General features: G+C 46.1%; 1 protein-coding gene across 6 annotated transcripts in view; it reads right to left on the bottom strand.

Annotated features, from left to right (window-relative positions):
- Positions 1-3,277: 3,277 nt before the first annotated feature.
- Positions 3,278-17,971, bottom strand: part of RREB1 (ras responsive element binding protein 1) — a 135,127-nt gene continuing 120,433 nt past the window's right edge. For 4 of the 6 annotated variants that reach the window (XM_037380394.1, XM_037380396.1, XM_037380395.1 and 1 more), the window contains one exon: positions 3,278-16,275. In XM_037380394.1, the coding sequence (XP_037236291.1) occupies positions 15,752-16,275 (524 nt within the window). In that variant the 3' untranslated portion in view covers positions 3,278-15,751. The remainder of the gene's footprint in view (positions 16,276-17,971) is intronic. The other 2 variants (XR_005103199.1, XM_037380398.1) reach the window with 2 other exon arrangements.

The following is a 17,971-nucleotide window of genomic DNA, read 5'->3' as shown; positions in this document are numbered from 1 at the left end:
GCCTCAAAGATTCTTCGGTCAACTTCATGACAATATAGCTGGCCCAGACAGAGTATTTTGAATAGTTGAGTGCTGAATAGTTGTCCAGATCACTTGGCAAACAGCTGAATGCTATCGTCATAGGAGGTATCTCCACTCAGTTGTGAGGAGCAACTTTGCCTTTAATGATGTAATCTGGCAGGTTTGAGTTTATGGGCTTCCATTCAAACTTGTATTGATTCAACAATGTGTCTAAGTGCTTTGTATACTAAAGCCCTGTAGCTATCACAGCACTTGGTGTACTGAACTACTAAGTTCCCTCTCTTGGATTATGTCTGTAACCTGAAATCAAAGAGATTTTGGTTTTTATCTGTTGTGCTAATAGTTAAACTGTGTACTCTAAATTCTTCCTGAGATAGGAAGGTATTCTTTTGAGGGGGTGATGGTGAGAGCTGCTCTAGATGCAGTAGTGCTCCAGGAAAAAAGACAAAGGATCAGAACAGAGGATACTAATTCGTAATATCCTGGTTTTATTTGTTCAGATAAATAGTTTAGCCCTCCTGATTGTGTTTTAGAGCAAGTTAGACCTTTAGAAATCTTAGGCTGACAGGACTTAGAGAAGCTGAAGGACTGAGGCACTGTACAAATAAGAAATGCCCAGCTGTCCAACTGACTCATCAGTGACCTGGAGGAAGGGGCAGAAGCGCCCTCAGCAAGTCGCTGACGATACAGAGCTGGGAGGAGCGGCTGATCCACCCGAAGGCTGCGCTGCCATTCAGCGAGGCCTGGGCAGGCCGGAGAGGGACCTCATGGGGTTCAGCAAAGGCCCGTGCAGGGTCCTGCCCTGGGGAGGGACAGCCCCGCGCACCAGCACGGGCTGGGGCTGAGGGCTGGGAGGCAGCTCTGCGGGGAAGGACCTGGCAGTGCTGGTGGGCAGCCAGTTGCCCGTGGGCCAGCAGTGTGCCCTGGTGGCCAAGAAGGCCCACGGGACCCTGGGGTGCGTGAGGAGGAGCGTGGCCAGCAGGTCGAGGGAGGTGATCCTGCCCCTCTGCTCGGCCCTGCTGAGGCCGCACCTGGAGTGCTGGGTCCAGTGCTGGGCTCCCCAGTTCAGGGGAGACTGGGAACTGCTGGGGAGGGGCCAGCGGAGGGCCATGGCGATGGTGAGGGGGCTGGAGCACCTCCCTGGTGAGGAAAGGCTGGGAGAGCTGGGCCTGTTCAGCCTGGAGAAGAGAAGCCTGAGAGGGGACCTTATCAAGGTCTGCAAATACCTCAAGGGCGAGTGCCCAGAGGCCGGGGCCGGGTCCTTTCAGTGGTGCCCAGCCACAGGGCAAGGGGCAACGGGCACAAGCGGCAACACAGGGAGCTCCGTCTGAACGGGAGGGAAAACTTCTGCACCTTGAGGGTGCTGGAGCCCTGGGACAGGCTGCCCAGAGAGCCTGTGGGGTCTCCTGCTCTGGGGACATTCCAGACCCGCCTGGATGTGACTGTGCAGCCCTAGGAGACCCTGCTTCAGCAGGGGTTGGGTAGATGCTCTCCAGAGGTCCCTTCCAACCCCGACTGTTCTGTAGTTCTGTGAAATAAGTATTTGAAGGTTTCAGCATCCTTCTGCGCTCGGCGGTTAACATCCAAATGCTTATGTTCTAAGCATGAAAGAAGAAACAGTTTAGCACCTGGCATAGGAATTAGCAATAGGAAAGTGCAGTTGTACCAAGACTGTCTTTCTGATCTTAAAACTTGGCACTCATGTCGATGGTTCTCATAGTAACTTTCTCACCCAGAAGCAGTTTGTAAGAACAGTGCCCAGCAGTCCGCTATCGTGCATGATAAATGAAGTAACAGTTTTGAATTCCTTGTTTCTTGTTAAGTTTGCTGCAGTTGAAATTTAGCAATAACGTTCTCATGTATAGCGGTAATTGAACTTTGGCATCTCTTACGTTAGTCTGGTGAATAAGCCAGTCTACTACAATTGGATTTCTTCAAATGGGAGAACATCGTTGTTGCTTTATCCTGTTTATCAACAACTTTTATGTTGGTACTTGAAACTTCTGCTCAATTTTTAAGCACATTCAGATAGCTTAGTGTGGCAGATATGTTACTGGATATCGTTATTATCAGCTGAGTAGGATATAGTTTCATGAACTTTAAGATGGAAAAGTAGCAATTCTGCCTGTCTCTGTGCCACCCCTTTCCACGTGGCAGCACAAGCGTTTGTACACTAGCATCCTTACCAGCCTGGTTTTCAGCAAGCTTACTGCACTGCTGCACAGCTGCTTGTGTGAGGTTAGGAGAAGAGGAGCAAGGATTGTGACCAAAGATGCAGACTGGGGTTTCTTCCTTAGTAGTAGGAAATGATGAAATGGTTTTAGACCACAAGTAAACTATGGCCTTAGTGTGAAGGACCACTATTTCTTTCTCACAGCTCCTTAACTAATTCAAACTGAAGACTTAACAAGTCTATACTTGGGTTAAGAAAAAACTTGCTTTAGAGTTCATGTCTACAGTGGTAGCAAAGCATCAGTTTAGTGACATTTGAACTGCATTTGATACTTGTAGCCCTCTGTATGCTGTTATTTGTGACAACAGTTAATTTTTTCCTGATACCGTTTAACCTCAGAAAGAGTGTCTACTGTCAGACAAATAAATACAAATAAGTATCATCTTTAAAACAAATAAATTGTATGCTGTGGAGGTGAGTGGAGCAGACTAAGTGATAGCAGCATTTCTGCTTGTTTCAAAACAGTTACACTGAACATTGTTCTTACCTTGAAACAGATATAACCAAAAGCATCATTCACTGTTTATTCCTGGAATGCATGGTGCTAAACAAAATGTTGCAATTGAAAGCTCTCTGATTTCAGGGAAGCAGCAGGAAAGTGAAATAATAGTGTAGACTGGTTGTCCTGTTTTTCAGTGTGCCTGATGTACGGAGCAGCAGTTAAGAGGCAGTTCTCCAAAGGAAGGACAGTACCTACCTCATAGGAGTGACACAAGGGCTGTTTCAGGAGTGTTTTAAAGTTACTTGAGACTTGCACAATACACTTCCATGGAGATAGTAGGACACAGCACTAGGTGTAACTTGATGGTAATGACATAGATTCATGTTATACCAGTTTAATCCCCTCACTGAAGAGAATTTAGCAGCTTTTATGCTAAGACTTTTCTTAAATACACAGAGGAATTGCAATTAACTTACAAAAGAAGAGCAAAGCCAGAAAGTTTCTTCAGTTTCTGCAAGAGTTTATACGGGGCTAAGTAACATTCTTACGTTTTTCCATTTATCTCTAAATTTTCCCAGGGATTTTTTTTTTAATCAAGTGATAGAAATGATTGTTTGTATAGGTACAATCAACAGTCAGTTTAAGAATGACTGCTTGTTTTGGATGATTAAGTTCAGATGATGTACTGCAATTGAAATGTTAAATTAAAATTTACTTTCTTACCTGCTGACTTTCATTCATAAGTGAGATCAGATCTCTTAAGTGGCTGCAGTTTTTTTGTTTTAAAGTAAACTTGATTATTTTTTTCTTAGCATTGTGTAGTTTTTTTAAATAAAGCATGAGTATGGCACCAAAAGGCCTGCGTGGTATGGTGGTGCTCTTTTCTTTGATAAGCAACTTGTAGTAGCAAATACGCAAAGAATGAAAACATGCTTTCTTAAAAAGCTGCTTTCCTACAAGTGTATTTGACATGGGAATAATAGCGAGGAAGTATTGTGTGATATTTTGGACAACAGACTAATATTAAAGATTAGAACCCTTTATAAGAATAAGGGAGGCCTGGGAAAGTGTTCAGTAAACTCTTGAATCCTGATCTGTTAAAACTGAGCCATAGTCCCCTATGTTTCCAGAAAGAATAACTTATTGTTAAACTGTAGGCAGTGTGAAAGGGATCTCTTCAGATGCTTTAAAAGGCTGCTGAAGCACAAGGTTATAACAAGGCCAAATCTGTGTAGCTTTAAAGTGCATGCTGTTTTGTGCCCAAGCAAATGGTAGTACTCCAGGCAGTAATGAAGTAGTAGTTTGAGCAGGTGTATTGCATCCAAGACTTGCTGGGGAAAAAGCTAACAAAAGCAGAACAAAGATGGCTTAAAAATAAAGGATGGTGAGACTCCTGTATTTGTGAACTACAGCTGTGGTAGTGTTAAAAGTGGGTATAATGTGTTAAGGTATATTTTTTTTTTTTTGTTCCCGGAGAACACAACTCTCAAATTTGAACTCTGCCTCATCTTTCCCTGAAAAGATCAAGGTAGATTTTTGAGACTTCATATTGGTCTCTCTAAGCCAGTCATTGCAGTCTTAATTTCAGTAGGCTGTCTTTCTAGCCTCTCATGTTAGTAGTCTTGATTATAGATTTATATTAACAAAGATGCAGTAAAGTGTCAACATGACAGTATTCCAGTTCCTTAACTGGTGAGGCAAAACTGAGACTTAACGTGTCTTTCCTTACCACTTTTGGTCTGTTCAGCTCACATGGAAACCACAGTTTGTCCTGCCTTAATTGAGTTTACCCTCTACCACTTAAATTCACATAATGAAACCATAAATTAATAGCAAAGAATACTTGGAGTTAATGTCCGTAGCCATACAAATGCCTGAACAAGATGCGTTTTCAAGATGACCTCAGTGTATGTTCTAGTAAAACAGATACAGTCCTGTCCTACAGGGCCTGGATGGAGCTAGACAGTCAGTCTGGTTTTCATTCAGATGAAGCTGTATTGGTGGAGCATGTGTGATTAAAGCATTTACCCTGAAGATAAAATACAGTATTATGTTCACTAAATGGGAACCATTGTAACCAGCAATACCAAAAGCTGTCAGCTGAGGGATCTCCCAAGCCGGTGGCAGCTGCTTCTCATAACAGACAAGCACAAGAGGGCTTGGGTCCCTTCTCAAAGAGCAGCATCTGAATGGATGGGCTGGAGCAACTGTTTCTGGCTTTTCTTAATCGTTCTTTGCTCTCATCTTGGTCACTGAAGTAAGTCTGAGCACAGCATTTTTCCATGTGTTTTGGAAAAGCATTGACAATGTGAAACAAACTGAGAAGCTGTAGATAACCAGTGCCTTGTGTTTGCTTCCAACAAAAGTCAGGACCGTAGGCACTGACAGGGTCAGCCTAAGGTATCGCAGCAGCAGGGGTAATAGCAGTGCTGCATATGCACTGCCTCTTTGTCGTGGTCCTAGGCTCCTCAGCAAGCGTTCCTGGAACTGGAGTTAGATTAAATCGGGCCTTTTAACTCTATGTGTACCTTGACTGTGTCCAGACAAACAGGTCCACATTCTGTCTTCAGCTGGAGTATTTTTTCCATGAAAGCTGAACCAAAGAGCCCAGTCCATCCAGGACACTGAGGCATACTTCCTTGCACAAGCCTGGGTCCACACTACTACAGAAGTGAGCAGAGCACAGGACCTTACCCTGACAGCGTGCTTGATCCCAGCCTCAGCTGGCCAGTCCACCAGGAAGTTTCCAAGAGAGACAGAACAGTTTTCTTTAGCAGGAGCCTACACAGAAAGGAGGAGTCTTAAAATACCCTGGTGCAAGTTTCCATTGGAAAGAAACAGCTAGAATTGAAATAGCATCTGATGACTTATCACATACAGCATGGCAAACACTGCCCCCAAAATAACAGGGTATAATTAGAAGCAAGTGTAAATACCCTCACAAACTTGATTATGAAGTGTGTTATGTTTTCCTTAGAGCCAGTATTTTAAGACTTGGTTAATGCTTGGTTGGTTGTAGTAGTGGTTCATTGATGGAGTGGAAGTATTTCTCACAGCTGGAAATGTCGTTTTGCCCAGCTAATCCTAACTGCCTGCTACTATAAGCAAGCTGAAAACCACGAAGCACAGCTTGCTGTTAGGCCCCACAGGAAAGGCTGCTGTCTTTCAGAAAGGAAAAAACCCCAAGGGAAATGGAATTTAGCTTGTATTTTAAAAAACACACTGCACGGGGATGGTCGCCTTTCCAGTCTGTTAGGTGTCTGACAGGTGGCAATACTGCAGCATCCTATTGCCACCCCCCACACCCCCTCCCAACTAAAAGGTATGGCAAGGATGAAGTATGAGGCACTGGCTTCACTCAGTAGTGTTACTCCATGCCCATAAAGGATGAGTCGTTCCCTCAAGGTCCTGTTGAGGCTGAACTGCCTCTGCTCCTCTTAAAAGCATCTCACTGGGTGTCACTCACTGGTCCTTAGGTGGAGCGCTCCTTGTGGTTACTCCAGTTTTCCTTTAGTGGAGAGGGCCATCATGCCATCACCCGGTCATTGCTATTTTGCTGAATCTGTAGAATTGCACCGAAACAGACGTTACTGGTTCACTGCAGCGATAATAAGTGCCGGTCACTAGGATCTGTTGACAAACTGCAAAGCGATCCCACAGCTGCAGTTCAGCAAAACACTGCCACGAGGAACCCTGGGAGGAGCTGCTATCAGTTCTGGTGAAGCGTTAAGGTCACATTAAGTGCCTTCATTTTTGAGCAGGTGTTTTACAGCTGCTAAAGAGAATATTTTGGTTCAGAAAAAATTTCAAACTTCTTTATGAGAGGTGCATTCACCAAACAGTAATAGCCAAATGCATTAAAAGCAGCGTCTGGCTCTGCATCCTGTACCAAAGCACGTTACCACCAGGTGCACAGGTTGCTCAGTGCTGCAGATCCCCTCCGTTCCCTTACCTGCAGCCCTGGCAAGCTTTTCTAACCAGCTCGGCGCCGATCCTGGGCTCCAGGTAGCTGCGCTAGAAGGCCTCTGTGGTTTCAGCTCCAGATGGTACTGGCAGATAATGATCTAGACAGGAGGTCAAAAAAATCAAACTGGGTACGTTGTGGTGCAGCCTTTTCCCAGATTGCTGTGCATACACAGGCAGCTCGATACTTTGATTTTCTGCAGCTGCGGAGTATGCTGGAGCTGGTATATGTACCCTTGAAGCCTGTAAAAGCTTCAGTCATATAAGCATCTTGAAGGCAACAGATGAAATGGCGTTAAGTATTCTGCCATCGAAAAGGCATTTACTGGCAAAGTGAGCAAATGTACGAGTATTGTATCCCACTCGGCAGCAGAGCATGCGAAGGCGTGTGTCCTCCCCCGTTCTGCCTCCTCCCCAGCTGCTACCTGGGAGCCCTGCGCATCAAGTAGGGCTACACTTCAGTAGAAATAGAGGAAAACAGCAATGAAAAAGGTTACATTTTTGTGACCAGATTTTACCCGGTCGCTTTTCCGTTCCCAAGCACAGATCACGTGGTAAAGCCGAAGTTGTAAATACTTGGGAGAAATATTTATGGATCAAAGCAAGCCTACATCCCACAACTAGCACTGCCGTCACCATAAAATAAAACACAAGTATTTCTTCTGGGTGCAGATTCATTAGAAGTTAGATGCTGCTCGTTAAAAACAACAAACCTAGTTGCAAATCATTCTCTGTATGACCAGGTAACAGGAGATGGGAGGAAAGGTTAAACGCATTGATTGCTTTGGTTACCCAAATGCAACTGGACTCATGCCTGCGCCTACTCCCTGCCTAAGGGCAGGGGCTGCCAGCCCTGCGTGCACACACGCTAAGGTAGGACCATTTCTTTGCATACGTGCTGCAGGGAGGACAGTTCTGCTGTTTCTCATATCCCAGCTGCTCAGGTCGTGCATTATCGCAGAGCCACTGACCCCTCTGGCTGACACCTTGTCCTGCCTTCGCACATTTTTACGAGTAGCACAGCCGCGCTCTCTGCACAGTTACAATCTAAAAATTCCTGATGTGAAGTCAGCCCTCGGCAGAGCTGGCAGTCACCATATTAACCTCTGCCTCTGAGATTATGAAAATAGATCAGGCCTCGTGTGATGAAAAGCCTTTTCTCCGGCAAATTTCTCTCTTTATTTACAGCCTCCTGATCGCCGATGTTCACAAACTGCTTCACAGCCCTTTGCTGAAGGGGCCTAGAGAAATTCAAACGCTTTCACAACAGCGTATTCCAAACACCCATTGTCCAGAGTTTCCTCATACACTCCTGGCGGTTTTCCCTGCCAAACGAGAGATTAATCTGGCACAGGAGAAATAAACAACAAGCACAGCAAAGGAGAAAGCTATTTCCAGTTCCTACTACTCAGAGGATTGCTACAAGGTTTTCCACTGCCTTACACAGTGAGGATCCGTGAGCCAGAGAAGTCTTCCCGCTTGCTAGTATTTAACATGAAAGACTCCCGCTTCCTTTGAGTGTGGGGAGTTCTTTTTTAGGCAGAGAGGGGATCTGAGAACTGAAAGCAGGGGCAGTACTAGAATTTTTGGAAAGCTTCAGCAACGCTTCTCAGCTCCATCTGTGCTTGGTTTCAGCTCTACAGGGCTGTTTCAGATGCAGCCTGCAACGGAGGCACATCGGCCCCTTACCCCCGAATACTCTGAAGGTTTTCATTTTGCTAGAGAATTCAACTTTTTCCTCTGTCACGCACCCCATTAGCACCGTGACACACGTGCACGTCACTTACCTGGGGTAACGTGTAGCCAGCAGCAGCAAGGTAGATGTTACTGTATCGCTAGACATCCATGCAGTAAGACCGACGGCACGTCAGTCGTGTCCTCACGGCTGGCTTCAGGCGGGCCAGCTTCCCTCTGCCTCTCCACTCTCTTTCTCCCAGGTGTTAATCCATTTAATTCCTTTGGAAAAAAGAGATCTTACTGGAAAAATGTTTTGGTGGGTTTTTTGGTTTTGGTTGTTTTTTTTTTTTTTCAGTGCAGAACTGCTGCTTCATCAGCAGCGCACAAATGCAATACTTCCTGCTCACACTGCTCTCCTTGCCCACACCCTTCCTTCCCCCCCAGCTTTACCAGACCTCACTGCCCAGGTGAGGCCACTGATGAGCCCCGGCAGCACACAGGGATGCTCTGGCAGCCTTTGCTCCTGGAAGAGGTGATGCTGGCAAGATCCTAAAACACCAAATAATTCTGCCCCAGAGCACCCCTCTCTGTGCTGTGCCCCCCACCCCAGTCCTCTAATAAGCCCCAAGCAAACGCGTACCCACCACAGGACAAGCGAGTCCGTAACCTTCCACGGGCCCAGGGGGGCACGCCGCCAGTGCCTGACACCCGCTCAACATGGAGAAACACCTTGTGCTTACTTGGTATCAATCGTCCTTCCAGGACTGGCGAGTAGGGTTACATCAGCTAAAACCGCATTGCCAGCCGCTGAGGTGACTGGGAAAGGTGCTGGCCAGGCCACGTTGGGAACGGCCAAGGGCCTCCAACGGTGTGTCTGCAGGACACTGCAGGCTCTGGAGGGGGTGGCAACAACACAACACTTCTGCTGATGTTCTTGCTTCAAAACCAGAGGAACAGACTGCAGCCACACACCCCTCAGCAGAGCTGCTGGCTCAGGAACCCCAGCTGTGCTGAACCCCCTGACATTTTAGGGATAGTTCTGCTTTCTCTAATCCCGCGATCCAGCACGGCACTAATGGCCTGAGACTAGGGAAACCCTGTGATCTGCCAGCAAATCTGCGGGTACCAGCAGCCACCAGTTTCCAGGTAATGACAACAATATGCCCCTGGACATCTATTTCCCCATTCCCTGTGTGTGCACGTGAGGACATGGAGCAAGGAGCTCCCATGTGCTGGAGGCCAAACCCAGGAACTCCGGAGCACACCCAGGACCCAAAGCCCATGGGTCACCACAGTGACATGGTGCTGGCCACCTGCAGGACACACACAGCCACACAACCCATCACCTGCCCGGGTCAGCCACTGCATGGGCAGTCTGAGATGGAGGTACCCAGTCAAATAATGTCATCCCACCAGTAGGTTAGATACATGCCTTTTCCCACACGTACATATATTTTCTTCCCCAAACCCTGAACGATTTTTTGGTGAAACATTCGGCTCCTCTCCAACACAAAGAAGATCTTCAAAATCCCCCAAGTCAAACTGTGGCTGTTCCCTTATTTAAGCAGATTGGAGAGCAAAGCCCAGCGTGTTCCCTGCTGCCGGTTCACCGGGGCAGCACAGGTGAGGTGCAGCAAGGCTCTCCCCTGCGCAGGTGACTGCAGTTACTGCCAAGGGAGGGGACATCACGCAGATCCTGGGCTGGAGAGCTCAAATGGCCCGGTATCACCAGACAATACCTGTGCGTTGTACACGTTTTACTCTCCGATGTTGGTTGCTCAAGTACCCAAGTTCTGCAAAATGCCAGCGTGGCCCATTTTTCCGCAGTCCAGTAGTTGGAGATGGTCCCATTAAACAAGCTGATGCATTTCTCCATCCTTTTCCTGCGTTATCGGAGTGGATGACAGAGGACGGTGCCTCTTAGACTGTCTGACGTACAGAAAGTGCCAGTTGTTCTGTGCTGGGGTCTTGCATCTCTGTTTTGCAGATAGTTCTAAGCCTCAGGGTTTCCGAAAGTGACATTTTCAATCCCATTGTAACTACAGAAATGCCTGAAGAAAAAGGCACGTGTGATTCCCCAAACTGCAGGCCCTTTGCTGCCTTTGCTAGTTGAAACACGACTAATTTAGGAGACTTTTTCAGCAGAACACAGCAAAACACTGTTAGTATCAAACGCAAATCATTTTTCATTGTGCTCACGTTCAGAAGACCTAGGTATACAGCGCCGCCACCCCTCAAAGGCTGGGTGCTTTGTGACAGCTGGGTAACAGAAAACAAATACTTTTATTCCTTCCTTTTTACCAGTTTGCATTTCTTTGGCAGTAAAAATGTAAAAGGTGCTCCGGCTGGACTCCGTGTCCTGCTTTGGGACAGCCAGTTTCCACCCAAGCCCGCTCTCTCAGGCCAGCCCTCCTGCCCATCCCCATGGTCCAGAGCCCGCAGGTTCACACTCCACGCTTGGAAAAAGCCACCCTCCTGGTGGCCCTCGCTGCCAGGGGCATCCCCGTGGTGGCAGAGGACTTCGGCCTTCCCAAACCTTAATGCTCTGGGGAGAGGGCACAGACTCCACACCGTATCCCAGCACTGCTGAGATAGATCCACAACACGGGGGCTGTGCCACTCTCTCCACCCATGTCAAAAATTTAAAAAAAAAAAAAAAAAAAAAGTGGGGAAAAAAGCTTTAGGGACTGAGGCAAGGAAGCAGCAAGTTGGAGGAGGCACATGGAGATGCCACCACCACCTCCCCGTTCCGATGTGATGTTTCGGGCCAGCTCCAGCTATGCTGCCAGGGGAGACAGTGCGGGAGGAGCGGGGGCAGCAGGGGGGGAGGGGGGAATGCCAGCAGGGAGCAAAGTTCGGCTGCCCTGCCCCAGGTCACCCTGCCGAGGCAAGGGCAGCAGGGAAATTCCCAACTTGGGAATAGTCACAGTCAAATTTAGGTAGGAGAAAAGGGCTGGGCCCTTCCCTGGCCAAGAAGGAAGTGCTTTTTTAGTTGCCTATGTCCTAAGTAATTAGTCACAATCACTTCCTAGCCACGAAAACTTACCCCATTTGGGTTTACACCTCATGACAGCTGTAAAACGCACCTTTGGACATGAGCTTCCTTCCCATCAGTCTCGTGAGAGGAGGCATTTCTCAGGCCAGGGGGTGGGAAAGGGAAGAGAGTGATTTTCTGCAGGTTTCCTCCCTCCGAAATCTCGTTCCCAGCCCATCAGCCCACCCAGGGGTAGCTCACAGAGCCCCGCTTCGCCAGCCACCCTCGGTTTGGGGCAGAGCTGGCTGGTTTTCTTTTAACCTGTCCCTGTTTGGTGGTGAGGGACCAGGTCCTCACCCGAGAACAGTGCTGTGGGGAATTTTAACCTCTGTCACGAAGGTACAGGAGGCTAGAGGGAGGAAAGCAGCAGCAGTTTACCCCCTGGGTTTGTCTCTCTGATCCTGAATCTGGTTTGTTTCTCCACCAGAAAGAACTATCCCACCAGGACTTAGGAAGATGTGGATGCTTCAGCTTCGCTACAACTCCCTGGCCTACAGAGCTAGATACGCAACTCAGATGATTCTTTGGCTCACCGTCCTGTGAAATGCATTTTATTTATAGGAAAACATATGAAATGCAGCTAAGGCAGCTCTGACAAGCTAAAACAAAGGATTTCTTTTTTTTTTCTTTGACACATGCATGTGGCTTTTGAATACATCCTGAAGATTTCACAGCCATACACATTTATGAAAGAAGAGAGAACTATGCTGGCAGAAACCTCCTTAATTTATACAGAAAATAACTGACAGACTGTTAATCACCACAACGTGCTGGAAGGATGCTCACTTATGTCATCACAGGGCTACCGTTTATAAAAAAAGGGAAGAGAACCCTGACCCAACACCTGTGCAGGAAAACCAGCACCAAAGTACTTCGCTGCTGTCTTCGGAAGCCCCATTTCAAAGGGGCTTGACCACCAGAGAACAGCAGTCACAATGAACGTGAATTTTCAAAGTGCTGCAATCCTCTCAAACTCACTTCAACTGAAGGAAGAAAAACTGTGATGCTGTTTGCACAGATAAGCTCCAGCTTGTATGTCATCCTCTGGCAGAGAAGTCTGAAAACAAGTTACAACAAACCCACAAGAAGAGCCACGTCCATTTTGTAACCTATAATTTTTAAATATAACATTTTATTGCTTAGATGGTTTGATACAGAACAAGTTTTACTTTTTATTTTGAATTTGGAAGTACTGTACAACTGAATAAAAAGAGGAATAAAAGTACCAAAACAAATGTGTGATTCTCTGTTCATGTGGCATAAACCAGTCTTGTACACAATTCGTAGCAGCAGTTTAAGTTCCCTTTAGAAAAATATGAATTCTACACATTTATTACTGTTTCCTGCATGGGATGAAATCACTAGGATTAAACTTCCTTCGTGGAGAGAGAGAGAGAGAGAGAGAGAGAGAGAAGAGAAAGGAGACACACAGAGAGGAGAGCGAAGATGATGAATCATTCTGAAAATGGAATCAGACTGTCACATAGCCCCCAAAAGTTATTTCACAACAGCCTCAAACAAGGTTCTCTTTTTTTTCTTTTTCCTTTTTTTTTTTTTTTTTTTTTTTTTTTTGCGCTTTCACAGTCAAGTGCTTAATGTAGTGATTGAATTATCTCAATGTTAAGTCCATTGCAACTCAGGCAAAAGAATTTCAGAAGATCCTTTTTTTTTGTTTGTTTTTTGTTTTTTGTAAAAGCCCTGAGAGAGGAAAAAAAATAAAAAGATTCAAACAAAAATCGTATAGAGACAAATTAGCTGAACATGCAAACTAAAGCCTAAGATTCACCCATAGTTTAAACACATTATGAATTTCACAGTTTAATATTGGGGGAGGAGGGGAAACAAAAAAACCCCAACAACAGCAACGGTTCTCAGTCAAACTCAACTAATAAAAATGTCAATAAAATGTGGCAAGACCTTATACTCTACTAGGATATAGATAAAGGCTAAATAAAGCTTTAAATCAATAGTGATTATTGCTAGCAGATGTCCCGGCAGGCTGCTGGGAATTAATTACTTGCTACATTGTTCTGCAGCATATAGTTTAGTAATGGCTTCTCCCCCACAGTATTGCGCAGTTTAGTGTGGAGAGTTGCAAAAAAACCAAAACAAAACAAAACAAAAAACCAAAACAACAAACCAAAAACAAAAAAAGACAAAAACCAAAAAATACCCAAAATAATAATAATTATTATTATAATTATAATAGTAATAACAATTTAAGGGATGCATGAACTGGTTTTAAGTAGAATGCACCTGGATAGAGTTTCAAATGTATCATTGGTTGTGATTGATTTATCTATATCTGGCGTTAGCTTAGTTTCTGAACTGGTTCAAACATCCCTATTTAGAAAAAAAAACCCAACAACACACAAAAAATAGAAATCACATATACCTCAACCATTTTTTCTTATTCTATTTGCAAGAATATTACTCGAGAACGTTTCTCTTCCTTTGAATTCTGGACAGTGAGATTTCAGTCTCCAGAAATTTTCGGAGAATTTTTAATATAGATATAGATATATATAGATATATATATATTATATAATATAGACTGGGTCCAAGGCCCACTTCCTCCATGTCTGGTGAGAGCAGGAAAAGCGATTCTGCGGGGGGAAGGAGGGAGGGTCACAGTGCGGGCTGGGCTGGGGGGCTGCAGTGGTGGAATAGCACAGTGAGGCTCCGGCAATGCTATTATGGCTCTGTCTGTCCCAGAGGTCATGACTGAAGGACAATTAACAAACAACAATAACGACAACAACAACAAGGACAACAAAAACGCTGGGCACTCCTAAAAATGCGCAGCTACAGTAGGATACATTTCGCTTAACCCCTTCAATATTGGTGGCTGGAGTGTCACCTGTTGCCGGCAACAGGAGCCATTCGGAGAAATTCCAGCTGCCAGCATTAAAGGGGTTAAAATTATCGATATGAAATTTAGACACACACCTCAAGTCTTCAAGCATCAACCCCAAAATCTCAGGAAGAATTTTTTTTTTTTTAATTTATTTTATTTATTTTTAACATGTCTTATATCTGTAGTTTTATTACCAGTAGTATTTTCTTGCTCTAGACCATGACAGTAGCAAGATGACGGTAAGGCTCGCATTTCTCCCTTGCTTGCTTTCAACTGGAAGACGGAATAACTTTGCTCTTTAAGTAACACACGCTGCCACCGATCTGATTGCAACAAGATTAACCTAGTACTCGCAGTGCCTTTCTGATGCACTTGGAGGGGCTTTACGCGGCCCTGTTCTCGCACACTTCTCCCCCCAACACACACGCACGCACACGCACGCACAAACACGCACTCGCACCCCACCACGAGTGAGATGTTCCCCTGTACAGGTGTGATGATACCTCGCTGGCCTCCACTTGACTCTCCGGTCAGAGGAAGGGTTTCATTTAAAGTACAGTAGAAGAGCTGCAACATAAGAAGAGGAGCTGGTGAAAGCATTAAGTCAAAAACATTTCGAGAGGGGATCCAAGCTGCATTACACATCTGCGTGGGCAAATATTGCCCATTGGTTTCTGCTGACTGCAGAGACAAGCGAACTGATGGATTTTTATAAAATAATAATAAAATAATAATAATAATATACTGAAGCAAATCAAACATATATAACAGCGGGTGCGTAATTTCCATAGGTTACGTTGCTATGTAACTCTTCTCTGTATACACGCCTAGTCCACGATGGCCAGAAAAAAACCCTAGGATTTAGAAGACCATTTGTAATGCTGAAAAAGTGGAAACAAGCTTGAGGTTGAAATTCATTGCGTTTCCTGCTCCTGGCTTGAACCACTTTGAACACCTTCAACTGCCACGTTGTTATTGCCTGGAACAGGCTTAATGCTCCACCATGTGGCAAATGCAAGAACATCTACTGAGAAAAAACAATAAATCAACATCTCCTCCGCAATTCCTCCGACTATTTCGTATGAAATTCACATAATTTTTCTTCCAGTTATTAGCTGTGGTATCCAAGGGCCTCCCACCCCACTGCCCCCATTTCCAGCTCAGAGAACAAACACAGCGACTATCACAGATATACAAGAACAAGCTCACGCACACCAATACAAAAGGTAACATTAATGCTTAAATGAAAAAGGTCCTCTCCAAATAATTCATTAAAATATTAAAAAAAAATCATTTTTGAAAAAAAAAAATCTATAATACCAAAAGATCTAATAAAGTAGTAAGGCACTCAAATCAGTATATACTGTAGTCTCTTGCATTATTATACTGAAAGGCATATGGCACCGCGTCCAGTCTGCCATACTCTCCCCACAGCTGTAGGTCGCTCTTCCAAAACAAGACTCCAGAAACCTTGCTCTGCTGGCTTCAGCTTGTGTGCTGGGATGGGTCCGACTTCCTAGCAAGTTATTCAACCCCCAAGAGCTGAGGCGCACTGTCTGCAGAGGCAAGGATGTGATTCATGGGAGACTTTTTGTTGTGCAGCTCCAGCAAGTCTTGAATGAAACCCGAGGGCCTCTCGTGCTCGGAGCTACCCCGAGGCTCCTGGTCTTTTGCGGTCTGTTTCTGTGCACTCTTGGTGGGCTCCGCGAGGCAGGTGCTGGCTCCTCGCCCGCTTGGCCTCTCCTCTCTGCAGGGGGAGTCCTTGACCGTGCTGGCCAGGGACTCTTTTCGGCTCCCCAAGAGGGACGTATGGCTACCGACGCCCCCCCCCACAGAGTCACACTCGTTTTCTGAGATGGGATTGGCGCCACTGTGGCTAGACTCATTTTCGCTGTCTTCTCCGCACCTCGACTGGGTGTCCTCCTTGTCGCTCTCCTTCCCATGGTTTCGGGCATTTTTGACTTTCTGGTGTATGCGCTGGTGACGAACCAGGCTGTGTTTCAGAGTGAAGGTCCGTTCACAGGTTTGACACTTGTAAGGTCTCTCACCTGGAAGAGAATTAAAATACAAAGGTCAGCTATAAAGTCACAAACGTGCCTCCCTCTTGTTTCAATCGGCGCAAGATGCTCTACACTTTGGAAATTCGGCACCTGTATCAAATGTGGACGTCACATTTATGCAGGTTTTTTCCTTTTGTACCATTGAACTAGCTGATGACATGTAAGCAGGAATACAGATAAATCTCCTAAGGTACAAATGAAAAATCAAACCTAAATGTGTTGAGATTTCTACAAGCCCGGTATGCCCCTGCACTAGGGAGGGAGGCAGACCATAAGCCCTGGGTGCTCATTAGCATCCTGTCCAATTTAGTCAGCAGCTTTTCTGGAAGAGGTCTGCAGTCGTCCTCTGGACCTCAAAAGCCTTTGTGAAACCGGCCCACCCCAGGGGCTCCTGGCTGCAGGTCAGCCCCTGAGACACGCCGAGAGAGGGCCTGGAGATGGGAGAATGAGGATACTGCCCAGGTAACCGTGATCAACAGCACTTAACAACTGAACTGCACGTAAGAAAGCATCTCCCTCTCTCTCAGATGCTGACAGATGGGCAAGGATTAAATGCACAATTTAATCACTGAAGTCGAAGAGAAGCTGCCAGAAATTACCCTCGCCACAACAGCCCCTCCTCTTTCAGTCAGGCAGAAGACAGTATCGCCACATTTCAAAACAGACACAGGACAGCTAAAGGACCTAGATTTGTCAGGCATTCGTGGGACACAGCAGATGTCTGTTAGAGGTGATCAAAATTTACTGACTGAGTGAAAGGTGCCTGCCTCAGGATGTTATTTACAGAGCTGCTGGTGTTCCTCAGCCCACTGGTGCCTTAGGACAGGAGTGACGTGCCAAAGCCCCTGAAAAACCTCTTCATACCCATGCCAGAAATGCTACTTGCAGGTCTCATTTTGCAATCTTAAGCTGCAGAGCAGCTGCAGGCATCCTCTGCTGTAATCAACAGGTGGGTTGCTCCGATCTCAGAGCTGCTTTTTGCACTGGAAATGCTTCAACATTTTCCTAAGCATGAGCTCATCAGAAAACAAAAGCAACCACAGCCCCACAGACAAAATTCCCCCAAAGTCCCAACCAAGCCTCAAGGTGCTACCTACTCTCAAGAACAAGGTCCCACCCTGACCCATCCTCTATTTCCAGCTGCACCTACTAAAGACTTTTCAGTGCTGCAATTCCATCGAGACACCATCTTGTGCCAATGAGCACAGAGAACGAAGACAAAGAAATGCGGCTCATTTCTCACTGGTAATAATGCTTGGGATCATTAAAAGAAAACCTATTACAAACTTGAGGTGGCTGGCTGAAATGTGCAAGTAGGTCCCTGGGAAGCCAACACTTCTCTCCAGTGTCCTGCTTGGGCATCTGCTATCAAGGCAGGGCACAGACCCCTGGGAGCATCTTTGCCCAACAGCCCTTGCCCATCCGGCACTCGGCTGTAGCTGATGCTGCACCCTAGCTGATGCTGCACCCTGGCTGATGCTGTGCTTGGGCAGGCAGCACCAGAGCAGCCCACAGCTGCTTGCTGGGAAGCAGCCTGCACTGGACAACAAAACATTTCCAGCCTGATTGCCATTCTGTAGGCAGGCAGAAGTTTCTTGCACACTTCACCAGCGTGTCCCAAACGCTCCTCTTCTGAGTAAAGAAATCCCAAAACCTTACAGTTATCCTTAAAAAATTCCGGACA

The sequence above is a fragment of the Falco rusticolus genome, chromosome 3, assembly GCF_015220075.1.
Source record: "Falco rusticolus isolate bFalRus1 chromosome 3, bFalRus1.pri, whole genome shotgun sequence".
Lineage (NCBI taxonomy): Eukaryota > Metazoa > Chordata > Aves > Falconiformes > Falconidae > Falco > Falco rusticolus.
This window is presented reverse-complemented; position numbering and strand designations above follow the sequence as displayed.